General features: G+C 41.8%; 1 protein-coding gene across 6 annotated transcripts in view; it reads left to right on the forward strand.

Annotated features, from left to right (window-relative positions):
* Positions 1-16,986, forward strand: part of dus2 (dihydrouridine synthase 2) — a 107,795-nt gene that overhangs the window by 20,084 nt on the left and 70,725 nt on the right. For all 6 annotated transcript variants that reach the window (XM_080187030.1, XM_080187033.1, XM_080187028.1 and 3 more), the window contains 4 exons: positions 4,214-4,259; positions 8,004-8,095; positions 11,360-11,403; positions 12,077-12,137. In XM_080187030.1, coding sequence (XP_080043156.1) covers positions 4,214-4,259; positions 8,004-8,095; positions 11,360-11,403; positions 12,077-12,137 — 243 coding nt within the window. The remainder of the gene's footprint in view (positions 1-4,213; positions 4,260-8,003; positions 8,096-11,359; positions 11,404-12,076; positions 12,138-16,986) is intronic.

Here is a 16,986-nt window from a genome sequence, read left to right on the forward strand (position 1 = left end):
GTACCAACCACAATCTCACCCAGGCCCTATTCCAGTAACCCCATACATTTACCCTGCTAATCCCCCGACACTAGGGTCAATTTTAGCATGGCCAATCAACCTAACCCACCCATCTTTGGACTATGGGAGGACACCAAAGGAAATCCACGTAAACATGGGGAGAATGTGCAAACTTTACACAGACAGTGACCAGGGTAGGAATCGAATCTGGGTCCCTGGTGCTGTGAGGCAGCAGTGCTAACCACTGTACCACAAGGTCACTCTGTTCTTTTGTGCATCCTGGCTGATCTGATTGTAACTTCAACCCCACATTCCTGCGTATCCCCATTCACCTTTTGCCCTTTATTAATCAAGAACCTATCTAGTTCAGCCTCAAAACATTCAAATTGTCTGCTTCCACTGAGACTTTCAATCCTCTGAGAAAAAAAAATTTCCTCGTCTCTGTCTTAAAGGAGCAACCCCTTATTTTTAAACAGTGACGCCTAGTTCTAGATTCTCCTGTGAGAGTTAACATCCTCTCCGCATCCACTGTGTCAATCCTCTCGACCCTAAATCAAGTCATCTCTTCCTCTTCTAAACTCCCAGTGGATACAAACTTAATCTCTTCAGCCTTTCCTCATAAGACACCCCACTAATTCCTGGAATTAGTCCAGTAATCTTTGCCTGAGCTACTTCTAACACATTTACATCTTAATGGAATGTTGCTGCAAAATTTTGAGATACTACAAATATTTGGCCATGGTGGAAAGTAAACTTTTTTGAATTTTATTGCTGTAACAATGACTTGATTTGTTCAAGGCAAGAGTTACTGCTGTTAAGGCCAAGTGTGAGTTGGAGAATGTACCACCTATTTTGTAATGTAAACACTTAATCATTCGTTCTGGAAAACAGTTTTGAGTCTAAGGTTCTTTAGCTTCAAATCTTAAAAAAAATTAATTACACATCCCGTATTATTCAGCAATAAGCTACAAAGGGTCATGAACAAAGCCCAATCCATCACGCAAACCAGCCTCCCATCCATTGACTCTCTACATTTCCTGCTGCCTCGGAAAAGCAGTCAGCGTAATTAAGGACCCCCAGCACCCTGGATGTTCTCTCTTCAACCTTCTTCCATTTGGAAAAAAATACAAAAGCCTGAGCTCTTGTATCAATCGACTTCTTCCTTGCTGCTTACCTCACATTAAGTTGATCTCTCTCTCTACACCCTAGCTATGTCTGTAACACTACATTCTGCCCTCTCTTTTCCCTCTCTATGAGCGGTGTACAAGAAACAATACTTTTCACTGTATAGTAATACATGTGACAATAATAAATCAAATCAAACATTAAGTTTTTATTCCTGAAGTGTTGCGTTCCAACTCCGTCCTAGAAAAAGAGATTTTTGAAAACAGAGTTAGGATCAGTGAACCTTCAGTGCTTCCATCGACTACATCCTGCAGTTTTCACTTTTAACTGGAAGGTGTGCATGCTTCTGCAGAGTCTATTACAGGCTGGGTTCTGCAGTGAGCATTTTTATTGTATTCCAGTCACTGTTCTGCTTACTGTGCTGAATGAACTCGTTTGGGCACATTCAGATCAGTGTTCAGAGGCATCGCAGTCCTGGTGGTGAGCCTCCCTGCCAGCAATGTGCGGTTCGGATTAATGGCATGCACCGTGCCTGATATTGGTTAGAGACCTCTAGGCACCAGGGCCCTTATTTAATTTCTGGCCATTGATGGTTCCCTGTGCCCAACAGTCACACTGACCGCTTTTGTATTCTTCATTAAACAGGTTTCTGGTTTTGAGTTGGATAATTCAGGGGGATAACCAGCCCACATATAGAGAATTCAAATGAGTTGCAGCAGTAATTGGGAGCGGGCTCTTATGATGTTTCCTAAACATGAGTTTGGGGGAGTGGGTAGATTTTACAAAGGGCATGGATTATGGATTACATACACCGTCTCTTCCCCTCACCCACCACTAAAACATCCTTTGACACTGTGCTTTCCAGGAATAGTATTGGGGTCAGCCTTAATTGATGTAGGGTGGGGCATCCGCCCCCCCCCCCATCTGGGAAACGGTCCCACCCCTAGAAAGTTGACAGCCAAAGAGATTGGGTAGCAGTGGGGATGGAAGGCCATGCTTTAGAGGCCGGGGGGGGGCAGAGGCTTAAAAGGAGGGTACGATTTTGGAGAGGATTTTGAGTACAAGAGGTTTCCCCCTTTTCCTCCCACCAGCAGCCCATGCATTGAAAGCTGCCGGACTGCCCGCTTTGCTTCCACTTTCCCGAAGCGTGTATTATAACAGAGGCATTATTAGGCCCTGGAGCGGCCTTTAATTTATCACTCAAAGGCTCAAGGATGGGCAGGCTGCCTTACCCACCCTGTAATATAGCAGCCATGTGGGAGAGGGGTGGGAAGGCAGAGGACAAGCCACCCATTTTGATCTTACGAGTCCCCCATCTTCTTATACCCTGGCTAGGGTATATGAAGCTAGGGCAAAATTCACCCAGTGGTGGGTCCATTATCAAAAACAAGCTTTGTGGAAGCTTAGACCTGAACAGCCAGCTGCCACGGGCTATTTGCGAGTGTTTTGATGTGATGGTCTAGTTTACTGGCGCTTACAGGGTCTCACTAATCATTCAGAAAAGCACCAGACATCCATGAAGGCAGAATTCCATTTGTTACACGGTGTGCAGGAGTATTCCTGCCGTCTAGTAGAATTCCCTACATGTGTGAATTATTCACTCAAAGTTAGGGATCAGATGAATAGTGAACAGTGTAGTGGCCGTGTCACTGAGCTAGGAGTCCAGAGGCCTTCCATATATCCATAGAACGCAACTTCAAAAATCCCACCTTGAACATTTGAATTCTAGAAATAGAGAAGGAAAATTGGCATCAGGAAGATCGAACCAGAGAGGAAGCTTGCTGTCTGCACAGTTCGGCCTATGTGTCACTTCAGTCTGACACCAATATGGCTGACTCTTTATCTGTACGAGCCAGGATATTCATTTGTAACAAACGGGATACTCTTGTTTATAAATCCATGCATAATTACAAGATCATGACAGACTGGGAAACCATCTTGACTCACCGATTTAGAAAGACCTGAGATATACCACCCCCTCCATTTCAGGTTCCAGTTGATTCATGAATGATTCTATGGATTATGGCTTCAGTAATACATCTGGAGGTTTATTCCATATGTAGTAACATGTAGGAAGAGTTCCTTTGATATCAAGTTGAGATTCACCGTCTTAATTGTTTGAACCCTTGTCGTACCATAAATTAATTTGTAGTAATATTCTGAGTTCATCTTTTCTTTTCCCTTAATTGTAACCATGTCTATAAGATCACCTTTCTGTTGTCTGCCCGAGGGTAAAGTAGGCAAGTTTCTTCAACTTCTGTCAAGCTGACTTTGCCTGTTAAGCTAGAGCTGTGGGTTGAAGTCTCACTGCAGAGGCTTGAGCTCATGTAATCCAGGCTGACTCTTGTGTCTGCTGCCTGTAGCATTGCTGTGTGCACACAAGGGGAGCATTACATGATCATATTCAGATGAGATATGCAAGCAGTGGTTAAGGAGCCATTGTCTGTCTTCTCAGTTAGGCAGCAAAGATCCCATAGCATAATTCAAGGAGGATGCGGAATACTTATTCAATCCCACCACCCCCCCCCCACCCCCCACCCCCCAACACCCACACACAAAGTCAACACCACTAAAACAGATGATATGATTACTCATCTCATTGATGTTGATGGGACCTGGTTGTCTCATTTCCTTCATTACAACAGTGACTACACTTGAAAAGTCCTTCATTTGCACTGAAGTGCTTTGGGACATCCAGAACATGATAGGCACAATGTAAATGCTTTCTAAATTCTTTTTACTTTGTCAAGCCAGTATATAAAATAAAGTCCCTTCTCAAAAGGTGATTAATGTTTGGAACAATCTGCCAGGCAAACCTCTCTGAGGTCATACAAAATGCAATTTAACGCAAAGGTGGCATCGATGGGGTACTGGCAAGCTTCACAGCAATATGATATTTTACATTCCTTCACTTCATGCTTTTAGAAATTGTTAAGGACAGATTGGTTTAAGTGTTCCCCGACAGTCTGAATATAGCCGGTGTCTTGGATATTATGTGACTTTATAGCCATGAGTGCATCAACCATTTTGGTAATAAAATAATGTTGCGGTCAGTGGGTGAACTTAACTTTTTTTCCACTTTAAATAGGAATTGATTGACTTGAAAATGATACAGTGCAAGAGAGTGGTGAATGGTGAGTTGGCAAATTAATATTTTCTCCACATGATTTTATCTTCCCTGTGCTTCCTTTCTGGAGTGAATACTTAAACATGTTTCTGATACTTAACAGAAGATGTTGACTGAGTTTCCTCCCACACGCCAAAGATGTGCAGGTTAGGTTGATTTGCCATGCTACATTGCCCCTTAATGTCAGGGGGATTAGTAGGGAATTACATGGGGTTATGGGGATATGGCCTGGGTGGGATTGTTGTCAGTGCTGGCTTGATGGGCTGAATGGCCTTCTTCTGCACTGTGGTGATTCTGTGAATGAAACAGGCAGTGCTGTAGTAAGAACATAAGAACTAGGAGCAGCTGGCCCCTCGAGCCTGCTCCGCCATTCAATAAGATCATGGCTGACCTTTTTGTGGACTCAGCTCCATTTACCCTCCCACTCACCATAACCCTCAATTCCTTTACTGTTCAAAAATTTACCCATCCTTGCCTTAAAAACATTCAATGAAGTAGCCTCAACTGCTTCATTGGTAGGAATTCCATAGATTCACCATCCTTTGGGTGAAGGAAGTTCCTCCTCAACTCAGCCCTAAATCTGTTCCCCCTTATTTTGAGGCCATGCCCCCTAGTTCAACTTTCACCCACCAGTGGTAACAACTTTCCTGCTTCTAATCTATTCCCTTCATAATCTTGTATGTTTCTATAAGATCTCCCCTTATTCTTCTGAATTCCAAATAGTATAGTCCCAGACTACTCAGTCTCTCCTCATAAGCCAACCTCTCAACTCTGGAATCAACCTAGTGAATCTCCTCTGCACCCCCTCCAGTACCAGTATATCCTTTCTCAAGTAAGGAGATCAAACTGTACACTGTAATAAAAGCCGTGTTCCAAGTAGAAGGGAAATACAGTGCAGGAATTGGGAATGTGACTACAGCTGGGTTGCACATGGAGTTTCTGCTTTTGATGCAGTTGGGAAATCACAGCCATAATGTGTTTGAAATTGCTCCAGTTTGGTTGCATTTCAAGTTTCCATTCGTTTCCAGTCATTTGCCTAATCAAGCGTATTTTTTTTCCCAATCGAGCATGATCTGGCAGCATAGTAGAACGTATTACTTTCTTTTAAGTCTTTTTTCCAATCGCAAGAATCCCTTGGTATTCTGTAGTTGAGAGGTGACGTGGTCATTTTTAATAATCTGCCAAAAAATGTGTTTATCAGCAATGACCGTTTTTAATGAGTGTCAAGTGCTCCTAAGAAACCTGATTTTAAAATTCACTGCTAAAGATTTTTTTAAAAATCAAGTCATTGAAAGTTGGTGCATTCTCATCAGTTTTAACATCTGCCAACTACTGTCTGATTTGACTAGAAAAGTGGGTTCAACTTGAGGAACCTTCCCTGACTGGCGGAATGGCACAGAGCCTTCCCTGATTGGTGGAATGGCACGGAGCCTTCCCTGATTGGTGGAATGGCACGGAGCCTTTCCCGATTGGTGGAATCCTATAGTTTCAATGTAGTGGTGTGGCCAGTTTTGTGGGTAGATCTTGATTTACAAACATTGAACCTTGAATCACCAGAAAAGGCTGCAGAACAAGAAAACATAAGTTAAAGTCACTTTGGGCAGCATAGTGACACAGCGGTTAGCACTTCTGACTCACAGCGCCGGGATCCTGGGTTCAAATCCTGGCCTGGAGTCCAAATTCTTTGGCCTCTAGACTGGTTCCTACAGATTGGAGGGTAGCTAATGTGAACCAGCTATTCAAAACTGGAGGTAGAAAGGCAACAGGGAGCTAGAGACCCAGTGAGCTTAACGTCGATACTGGGGAAGTTGCTGAAGTTTATTATCAAGGAGTTCATAACTCGGCATTTGGAAGGCAACGATATAATCAGACAAGTTCAGCTTTGGTTTACAAAAGGAAAATAATTTCTGACAAATCTATTGGAATTTTTTGAGGATGTAACTAGTAGAGTTGACTGAGAAGAACCAGTCGATGTGGTTTATTTAAGACTTTCAGAAGGCTTTCGACAGGGTTTCACAAAACAGACTACTATGTAAAGTTAAAGCACATGAATTGCAGGTAATGTCTTCAGATGGATAGAAAGCTGGTTAGCAAATAGGAAACAAAAAGTTGGTATAAATGGGTTTTTTTCTGGGATCTGTGCTAGGTCCCCAACTGTTCACATTATATATAATGATTTGGAAGAGGGAACTGAATGTATTATCTCTAAATTTGCAGATGATACAAAGTTGGGTGGGAGGGTGAGCTGTGAGGAGGATGCAGAGATGCTTCAGTGTGATTTGGACAGGCTGAGTGACTGGGCATTTGCACGGCAGATTCAGTATAATGTGGATGAATGTGAGGTTATCTACTTTGTTAGCAATAATGGAAAGCCAGATTAATACTTGAATGGATGTAAATTGAGAGATACTCAATGAGACCTTGGCATCCACGTGCATCAGTCACTGAAAATAAGTGTGTGCAGGTACAGCAGAAGGCAAACGATGTGTTGGCCTTCATTGTGAGACGGTTTGAATATAGGAATAGGGATGTTTTGCTGTAGTTATATAGGACATAGTGAGGCGTTTTGTGTGCAGTTTTGATGTCCTTATCAGAGAAAGGATGTCCTTGCTATAGAGGAAGTGCAGTAACGGTTTACCAGGCTGATCCCTAGGATGGAAGATCTGTCATATGAAGAGACACTAAGTTGGTTAGGATTTTATTCACCGGAGTTTAGAAGAGTTCCAAATGCAGGTGGGGGAGGAGGTGTTGGGGGAGTCCAGAATTTGGGGTCATAGTTTGAGGATAAGGGGTAAACCATTTAGAACTGAGGTGAAGAGAAATTTCTTCACCCAGAGGGTGGTGATTGTGTGGAATTCACTACCCCAAAGTAGTTGAGGCCAAAACGTTATCTGATTCCAAGAAGAAATTAGATATAGCTCTTGGGGATAACGGGATCAAGGGATATGGGAGGAAGGAGGGATCAGGATTTGAATTCCATGATCAGCCATGATCAAGATGAATGGCGGAGCAGGTTCAAAGGGCTGAATAATCTGCTGCTTCTAATTTCAATGTAAAATCTTGACCCTGGCCATTTGGTATCCCAAAGGCATCTTTCTTGATAAAGATGTTTGCAAATGTAGTTTGTAAAGGAAATATTATGCACTGTACCAGATGTCGCTAGATTGTCAGTAAAATTGATTGAAGAAAATGTCATTTCATCACCCCATTCCCTGTAATCATTTTTTACAAAGCGTCTTCCAAATCCGCCGCCTCTAACACCTAGATTAACAAGGGCAGCAGATACCTGGGAACACCAACACTTTCAGGTTTCCCTCCGACCACATGGCATTCTAACTTGAAAATATAAGAACATAAGAACATAAGAAATAGGAGCAGGAGTAGGCCATCCAGCCCTTCGAGCCTGCCCCGCCATTCAATAAGATCATGGCTGATCTGTCGCTGCTCAGTTCCACTTTCCCGCCCTCTCCCCATAACCCTTAATCCCCTTTATATATATATATATATATATATATATAAATATATCGCTGTTCCTTCACTGTCACTGGGTCGAACTCCGTCCCTAACAGCATTGTGTGTGTTCCTACGTCAAATAGACTGCAACAGTTCAAGAAGGCAGCTCACCACCACCTTCTCAAGGATAGTTAGGGATGGGTAATGAATGCTGGTGACACCCACATCCCATGGAAGGATTTTAAAAACTTGCGCTCATCCACCTTGCTAAGCCTCTCTTTCTGTTTGTTTTTCTCAGAGGTGTTGGACACCATAGATTATGTTGCATCTGACGAGCGAGTCATTTTCCGGACTTGTGAAAGAGAAAAGAATCACGTTGTTTTCCAAATGGTAAGAAACAACCACCCCACCCAGTGGAAAGGTATAATAATAAATTACCATTTGCTATAGTCTGTGTTTGGATGGCTTCAAATGGCATGGATTTCCTCTGGCTGCTCTGGTTTCCTCCCACAATCCGAAGGTTAAGTGGATTGGCCAGGCTAAATTGCCCCCAAGTATCCCAAGACGTCTAGGTTAGGGGGATTATTGGGGTAAGCAGGTGGGGTTGTGGAGATAGGGTAAGGGTGGGCCAGGGTAAGCCTCTGTTGGAAGACCAATCAAAGGTGAAGAGAAGACGTCTGGACCTAATTGGGTTGAATTTTAAAAAGGGGACATCGCAAAGCAGGCGGATGTAACCCTGACAGGTAGATGATGATAACCAAGAGATGCTATGGAAAGATGAAGAAAGGAAAAGAAAGACTTGCACAACAGACATAAAGCAGACTCAGTGGGCCGAATGGCCTCTTTCTACATTGCAGGGATTCTATGAAATACACAGGCTGAGTGAGCCCGGGATTAGTTGGGCTGCTGCTAATGTCAGTCACAGTTTCTATTCTAGACAATCAGTCTTTTAGATTTCCATAATGACAGATTTGAAAGAAAGGGAAATGTGAAGATGTGCAAAGTTTTTGGAGCACTGATTTCAGGGTATTGAAAATAACTATGTACCGCCTCTGTTTTGGGCTATTGAAATTAAATTAGAAACAGGTTGATCAGAATTTTGCTGTTAAGGCAGCTGAAAGCAGTTTCAACATGTAAGTGGTGCATACCTGTAACACGAGATAGTGACCACCAACCCTAGAGATTTGGTTGTGCTGTACCATAAAATGGCCTCTAAATGGCGCAGTCAGGAACGAGCTGCTCACCGAAAGCAGGAATTGAGTTTCCCAAAATATTGCTAAAGGTAAAGGACATTGGTGTGGTGCCCATGTCTCCATTCACAATGTCCACTCTTGCAATCAGGAGTTCCTTTGCAAGGCAGAGGCTGCCCTGCCTTGTGGAGCCCACTATCCTGTTAGCCAGCCTGAAATTCCCAAATTTATGCACGTCATACAAGTTTTTCTTTGCCTTTCGTCTATTGAAAATCTTCCAAAAGCTTTTCTTGTTTATCATTATCTGTCACGATTACATTTATCTGCTTTGCGATTCTCTCTTTTTAACATTAAGTCCAATGAGGCCCAAATATCTTCAACTTTGATTCATCTTTCCTGTCAAAGCCTACATAGCTGACATCAGCTGAATTTGTTTCTATTCTAGACAATCAGTCTTTTAGATTTCCATAATGACAGATTTAAAAGAAAGGGAAATGTGAAGATGTGCAAAGTTCTTTGGAGCACTGATTTCAGGATATTGAAAATAACTATGTACCAGCTGATTTCCTAATCCTACAGTCACAACTCGAGGGTGGGCAGTCATAGAATCCTACAATGCAGAAGGAAGCCATTTGGCCCATCGAATCTGCACCCACAACCATCCCACCCAGGACCTATCCCCATAACTCCATGCATTTACCATACCCTGACACTAAGGGTCAATTTAACATGGCCAGCCCACCCAACCTGCACAACTTTAGACTGTGGGAGGAAACGGGAGCATCTGGAGGAAACCCACGCAGTCACGGGGAGAATGTGCAGTCTCCACACAGACAGTGACCCAAGCTGGGAATCGAACCTGGGTCCCTGGGTGGCACTGTGGGACAGCAGTGCTAACCACTGTGCCACCCTGGTGTGAAGTAACTTCATTGTGGTCAGTAACTTCATTGCAGTGTTAATGTAAGCCTACTTGTGACTAATAAATAAACTTTAAGTATTTCTGGCATGATTTATTTTTAACCTCCAATTTCCTATTTATGCTGATAACGCTTTAACAGATTGGGTTTCCTTCACCAATATTAGGCTTTCTGAGAATTGGACAGTTCTGGATTGGCTCGCAAATTAATATAAGGGTCAAGGGCTCTGCTGAAATGCAGATGGATCCTCCTTGTGTGACCTTACTTGGGGCTGGCTAGAGGTCAGGGAGCTTTGAAATGCCTGATCTCCATTAAGGGAAGGAAATGTCATTGTAAATCCAAAGGGCTAAGATCAAGCCCAAAATGGGGCACGATGCCTTATCTTGTCACCTTGGATTTAGTTTATCTCTTTTGTGGGGACCATGAGTAGGATTAATTAGGAATTTGTATTTGGTTTTTGGAGAAAGCAAGGAAAGGATCCAAGTCTACCTGGTCCACTCTGAGCATTAGCTTTTAAACTTTAAGACTGGAGTAAAAAATTTAAACAGAGATGCAATGGTTGTGCTGTCTGTCTCTTTAAGACAGCACAGCAGAAGAGGGTCACCTGGCTTGAGGGACCAATGGGAACTGAGGGTGAGTGATCACCCCAGAGGGTGGAATCCTCTCTTGGCAGAACGCAGCTTGGAAGCCACGTAGTAGGTATGTAAGGACTGGGGAAGCTTCAAGACAGTCTAGAGCTGCAAACTCCTGTACATAGGAACAAAACATATTTATTGAATAAGAGAAACTAACAAAGTCTGAAGCCTGCTGATGATGACGGGAGTGCCACTGTGTAACAAAAGGGATATTTTTGCAATGTGTCTTAGGATATAATCAGTCGTTCGGGCGGTGGTGTAAGCTTCTAAAGCAAAGATGACCAAGGCAATAGATGTGACCACATCAGCAGCATCCAAATCCCTTGCTTTGGATTCTATCAGATTCTCGAATCTTTATGTTTTTATGTGCAACATCACAAAATGTTTTAAGGGGAGAGACTGGAAGATGTCACACCCAATGCAGCATAGTTTTGAAGTGTAATCACTATTGTAATGCAGGATATTTGGCAGCCAATTTGTACACAGCAAACTCCCATAAACAGAAACATGACAAACATGATTTTTTTTAGGTGTTGGTGGGAAGGTAGATAGTAAGCATCTTCAAAACAGTGTCTTGGAATCTTTTGCACTGAGCAAATAATCCTAGAATTATTGCTGGTTGAAACTAGATCAGCTTGAATTGTTTAAACAGAAAGTGTCCCACTCTGAATCTAAATAATGGCATTAGTTCCAGTTTTACTGTTATATCATGGCTCAGAAATAATGCTGTATGGAATCTGATGACACTATTTGCCGTGTCACTTTTGATTTACTACCTGCTGCTAGCATTTTTATTGTGAATAATTCCTTCTTTATTTAAGTAATTGCTTTTCAACCCTTCAGAATATTTTTATATTTTGACAGCACGTGTCTGGGAGTTCATGCTTCTTTCAAATTTTCTTTATTTTGCAGGGCACAGCTGATGCTCAGAGAGCTCTGACAGTCGCACGACTTGTGTAAGTCACAGCCCCAGTAACTGCTCAAAATGACTCTGTAAGGTACCCTTAAACAATAAGTGTACAAGGAGTGAATATAGGGGAGTTAGAGTATGAGGAAAGAAGGGTCCAATGTAATGAAGCAAAATGTGACTCCTAATTGGTGAAGGAATTGAAGTTGTGAATATACTTAACAGAAGTTTTTAAATGTTACTCTTACTCCAATTTTTCCACAAATATACAAATATCATTTGTGTAGCCCCACTGATCTCTGGTAAACGTTGTTTCTAATATGGCAATTCACATCTCAATTTTTCTGCATGCCTGCTAACCTTGTTGCTGGGCAAATCACATTTCATTTTTCCTGTAGACACCTGCTAATCTTGTTACTTGTCCCCTATTTTTGTTTCCATCTCAAATTCACTATTAATCTCATTAACTTCCATATTTCTAATACATCTTATTCATGGTGAGCATCACAATAGTGAGCTTCCCTTCAAAAATTAAGTGTCTTGTCTTTTAACACAAACTTAAATGACCTACTTGTGTCCCGCTTCAGTCATCGCATTCTGCGTGTCACCATCGGCAGCAACTCAGGAGTTAGCTCATGTATGTAACTCTGAATGTAAGGATTATAAAGCAGAGTATTTTGACAACAATATTTTTGTGAATGTATCCCCAACTTTCCACACAGAGAAAATGACGTAGCTGGAATAGATGTCAACATGGGCTGTCCAAAAGAATATTCTACCAAGGTAAGCGAACATTTTCTATAATTTCTGTAATACTTTCTTGGTTTTTGTAGCTTATGCTTTGTGTTATACTTCCCTATCAAGCCACATTGATACCTACCTCATTGCTATGAAGCAGTACAACCCCCATCTCACCCTTCACAATAGATTTTTCCTACTGTAAAGAGTTACAGTTACGTGGTGTGCAATGTGTAAGAAGAGAGTGTTTTTACCCATTGTGCTGAATTACATCTCCATTACCATGGCTTGTTGGTGTATTTAACTGTTTGAACCATGGTAGGGATGGGGAATGTTTGTACGCTGCACAATTAGCAAGGGCACTTAGCCCAATAAATGTCAGATTTTTTTTTTGTTTGGGAGCCCGTGTTTCTGGACTTTTGGGGCCCCATGCAAAATTGACTGGATTTCCCAACCCTCCTTCATACCAGGAAGGAGAAAGGAATAAAAGAGAATGTTAATTGCATTAGATGAAGGAGGGGAGGAGGATTGTGTAGAGCATAACCACTGGCAGATAGGGACAAATGGCATGTTTCTATGCTAATCCAAGATATTTCTGAAGGCTGTGGAGGCTAAGTCACTGAATGCATTCAAGAAAGAGATGGATACATTTTTAGATTTACGTGGCATCAAGGGGTATGGGAAGAAAATGGGAATATGGCATTGAGATAGAGGATCAGCTGTGATCATAACGAATGATGTGGATGTGCCGGCGTTGGACTGGGGTAAACACAGTAAAAAGTCTGACAACACCAGGTTTTAGTCCAACCGATTTATTTGATAGTAAACGCACAAGCTTTCGAGGTTTCCCTCTTCATCAGGTGAATGGAGAGTTCTGGCCTCAGACAGAGCATATAAAGCACAGACAGTTTAGAGATTACTGATTAGAATGCGAATCTTTACACCTAACCTGCTGTTCAAGTCCTAAAGTGCTTTATATGCTCTGTCTGAGGCCAGAACTCTCCATTTACCTGAGGAAGAGGGAAACCTCGAAAGCTTGTGTGTTTACTATCAAATAAATCGGTTGGACTAAAACCTGGTGTTGTCAGACTTTTTACTATCATAACGAATGACAGAGCAGGTTTGAAGGGCCTAGTTTCTGTGTTATAAGATTCTGACAATCATACTGGAAGGATCCTCAAATCAGGCTCAATTTCTTAGGTGTACAGTGACTAGTTGGCACATTTTAAATGTGATGGAAATTCTAGAGACTTTGGTCACAGTCTTAAGTATGGAAATCATGCCAGTGTTAGTTGTTTCAATTGAGGTTTGGGTACCAAAGCCTGCAGGGCATTGATTGGATAGATACTTGACTACATATAAAGAGATGCTTTCTGACACAGTGGAGTGGAGGCAGGAGATATATACCCGTAATGTTTCATTCTGTGAATAACTTTATTCCAAGTAAAGACTGGTTCTGGTTCCTTCCTTCATCAACTCGCTATCCGAAGTATAACACAGAAGACTGGCAGATTGTTAATGTTACATGTCCATTAAAAAATCAGAAGAGAGTTAAATCTGGTAACTCTTGGCCATTCTGACTAATGGTGGTGGTGGGCAAACTGAGAATTTCGGACATTAAATATGGATTGATAAATGAACACTAGTATGAATTTCGTTAAAGGCAAATTGTGTTTGAGTAAAAGGAAAGGAGAGGTTTGACGTGAGTAGTATGGTTGTTGTGTATGTGGATTTTCTAAAGGCAGTTGATAACGTACCACATAATAGACTTGTTAAAAAGATTGAAAGGAGATTAGCAGCATTGATATAAACTTGGTCAAGGGACTGAAAGCAGAGAGGTGATGAAGCTTATCTTTCACACTGGAGGGGAAAGTGTGCAGAGGACTTCCCCTGATATGGGAATTAGATATTTGTATTACTAGTGTACATCAGTAACTTGGGTACACTGGGCATAATAAAAGTTTCACCAAAAAACTCAAAAATGTAATAAAGTATAAGGAGATCAGTAACAGACTCCAGGAGGTTGTACACAGATTGAGGAACTGGGCAGATGGAATTTAACAAAGCAATATGAAGAGTTTAATTTGGTTGCAATAATGAGAAGAGTCAATATAAATGAAATGGTACAATTTTAAAGGCAGTGCAGGAGCAGAGAGAAATGGGATTTATGTACACAAATTCTTAAAAGTGGCAGGACAAGTTCAGAAGGTTGTGTAAAAGGCATACGGGATTCTTGGCTTTCTAAAGAAAGGCATTGTGTGCAAAAGCAAACCTGTAAACACTGGCTAGGTCCCAGCTGTTTCAAAGAGTTGGCACAGATATAGCTGTATCCTTCTACACCTCCACCAGCGGAAAGGTCAAAAGTGTAAAATAGCTTCTTATTCCTAATCAATTACTGTGCCAGTTTATAACAATGCATAGAATAATATCCAATGTTCCCTTTTGCAAATACCTACATTAAGCACAGTGCTATGGGATACGAATACTCAGGCCAAACTTCAGGAGTTATATTGACGCAATCCAGATGGAATTGACCAAATCAGTACAAAAGATTAGGGAATCAGATGTGTCAAAGCTTTTCAGTCTGTACTCATCAGGATATTTCACAAGAATACCAGCATAAGGGGAAAACAACAATTTATACTGTATTAGAAAGAGAATGCTGATTGGTTGGCTGTTGGACTTTGATTGATAGAGGTGTTGCCATGGAAAATGCACCAGTTGATGACGAGAGTGTTTGTATCAAACAACATGTCCCAACCACTGGTCACAAAGTATAATGATGTGGAGATGCTGGTGTTGGATTGAGGTAAAGTACAAACCATACCCAATGTACCTGTGCTTGCAAAACTCAAAGCACAATATCCATCTTAGAATCATTGAATCCTTACAGTGCAGAAAGAGGCCATCCAGCCCATCAAGTCTGCACCAACTTTCTGAAAGAGAAATCCCACCCAAACTCTCCCATCCACCCTATCCCCGTAATCCCACACATTTTACCATGACCAATCCACCTACCCCACACATCTTTGAAGTGTGGGAGGAAACCAGAGCACCCAGAGAAATCCCATAAAGATGCAGGGAGAATGCCCAAACATTAGGTGTGCTTCTGCAAGTGAACAGGATTTGATAAATAATCTTCAGTGTGCTAAAAATTACTCTGACAGTTTACTTAGGATTGTCAGCCAGATTCTATGTGACACATTTGTGTGTGCAGGAACTACATATGTCAATACAGAGAGCTCTGATCTTTGCAGACAAAAGGCGTATGTAAACATAATTAGTCTGTTTCAGTGAAATAATACAATTGACAGCCATTCCCTGACTCATTCCTCAGGGCAGTGCCTTAACCAATCGGGGTCAAGATGTCTGATTTTAAACTTCTAACTGCTTGGCTGATAATTGTTAGTCACCATCAACTGGTGTATTATCTATGGCAGCACCTCTATCAATCAGAATCCATTTGCCAATCAATCAGCATTCTCTTCTCGTAAGGTATGAATTGTTGTTTTCCACTTGTACTGGAATTCTTGCAAAGTGTCCTGCTGAGTGCAAGGTGAAAGGTTTCGATGATGTGTTTTTTTTCTAGTGATATCAAGTTCTGTACTACCAGAAGACTGGGGAATCTTAACTGTAAGTGAATTATGTACAAAAGTTCATTCAACGATCTTTTGTGCTGATTCAAGATTAATTTCACCTGAAGCAGACCCTGCCCACAAAACCAATCACACCACTCGGTCAAACTGGCAAGGTTCTGCTGAATACGCAGTCTCGGGGAAACCTCTTCTGATTATACTTTTTTTTAGATACATGGGCACTCATATGCACGTTTTAAATGTTTCCCGCCAAAAGATAGTTAATGTACGGGAAAACTGACTGGTGTACATCAATGAAACGTTTTAAGGATTCAGTATCATTGTCAATTTTATTGGTTTTGAATTGGATTACTCTTGGGATGGGGGATGGGGGGTGGGGGGGGGGAGGCGGGGAGAACAGAGTTAATGTTTCGAATCGAATATGACTTTTTCTGAACTTAGAATTTGTTTCTGAAGAAGAGCCATAGCCCACTCAAAATTTGATTTGATTTATTATTGTCATATGTATTAGTATACAGTGTAAAGTATTGTTTCTTGAATGCTGTACAGACAAAGCATACTGCACATAGAGAAGGAAAGGAGAGAGTGCAGAATGTGGGGCTATAGTCATAGCTAGGATGTAGAGAGAGATCAGCTTAATATGTGCTAGGTCCATTCAAAAGTCTGATGGCAGCAGGGAGGAAGCTGTTCTTGAATCGGTTGGTACGTGACCTCAAATTTTTGCACCTTTTTCCCAACAGAAGAAGGTGGAAGAGAGGATGTCTGGGGCGTGGGGGTCTTTGATCATGTTGGCTTTTTTTCTGAGACAGTGGCGGTCAATAGCCAAAGTCAATGGATGTTGTGTGAGGAGTTTGCACGTTCTCCCCATGCCTGTGTGGGTTTCCTCCCGCAGTCCAAAGATGTGCAAGGTGGGTGGACTGGCCATGCTAAATTGCCCTTTAAGTGTCCAAAGATGTGCAGGCCTGAAGAAAGCAGGGAAGAAGTTGTTCTTGAGCTGTTTGATACGTGTTCTCAGACTTTTGTATCTTTTTGCCAATGGAAGAAGTGGAAGAGAGAATGTCCGGGTATGAATTCTATTTTGCTGTCGCAGATGTTGCTGGACTTACTGAATATTTTGGCACTTGCGTTTTTAGTACTTTTGTTTGGAACTGTTCCATATGGTAGCAGAGCTGCCGAAGAAACCAGTAAAGCTTAATAACAGCATCAGAAAATGTGGGGTCCACCATTTTGCTGAATACTTGATTTCAGCTGCATTTCTGTGAGAAAGAGCTGAGTGCACGCTGGTGTCTTGCTGCAGA

Source organism: Carcharhinus amblyrhynchos, chromosome 4 (genome assembly GCF_965287045.1).
Source record: "Carcharhinus amblyrhynchos chromosome 4, sCarAmb.v2.hapA, whole genome shotgun sequence".
Taxonomy (NCBI): Eukaryota; Metazoa; Chordata; class Chondrichthyes; order Carcharhiniformes; family Carcharhinidae; genus Carcharhinus; species Carcharhinus amblyrhynchos.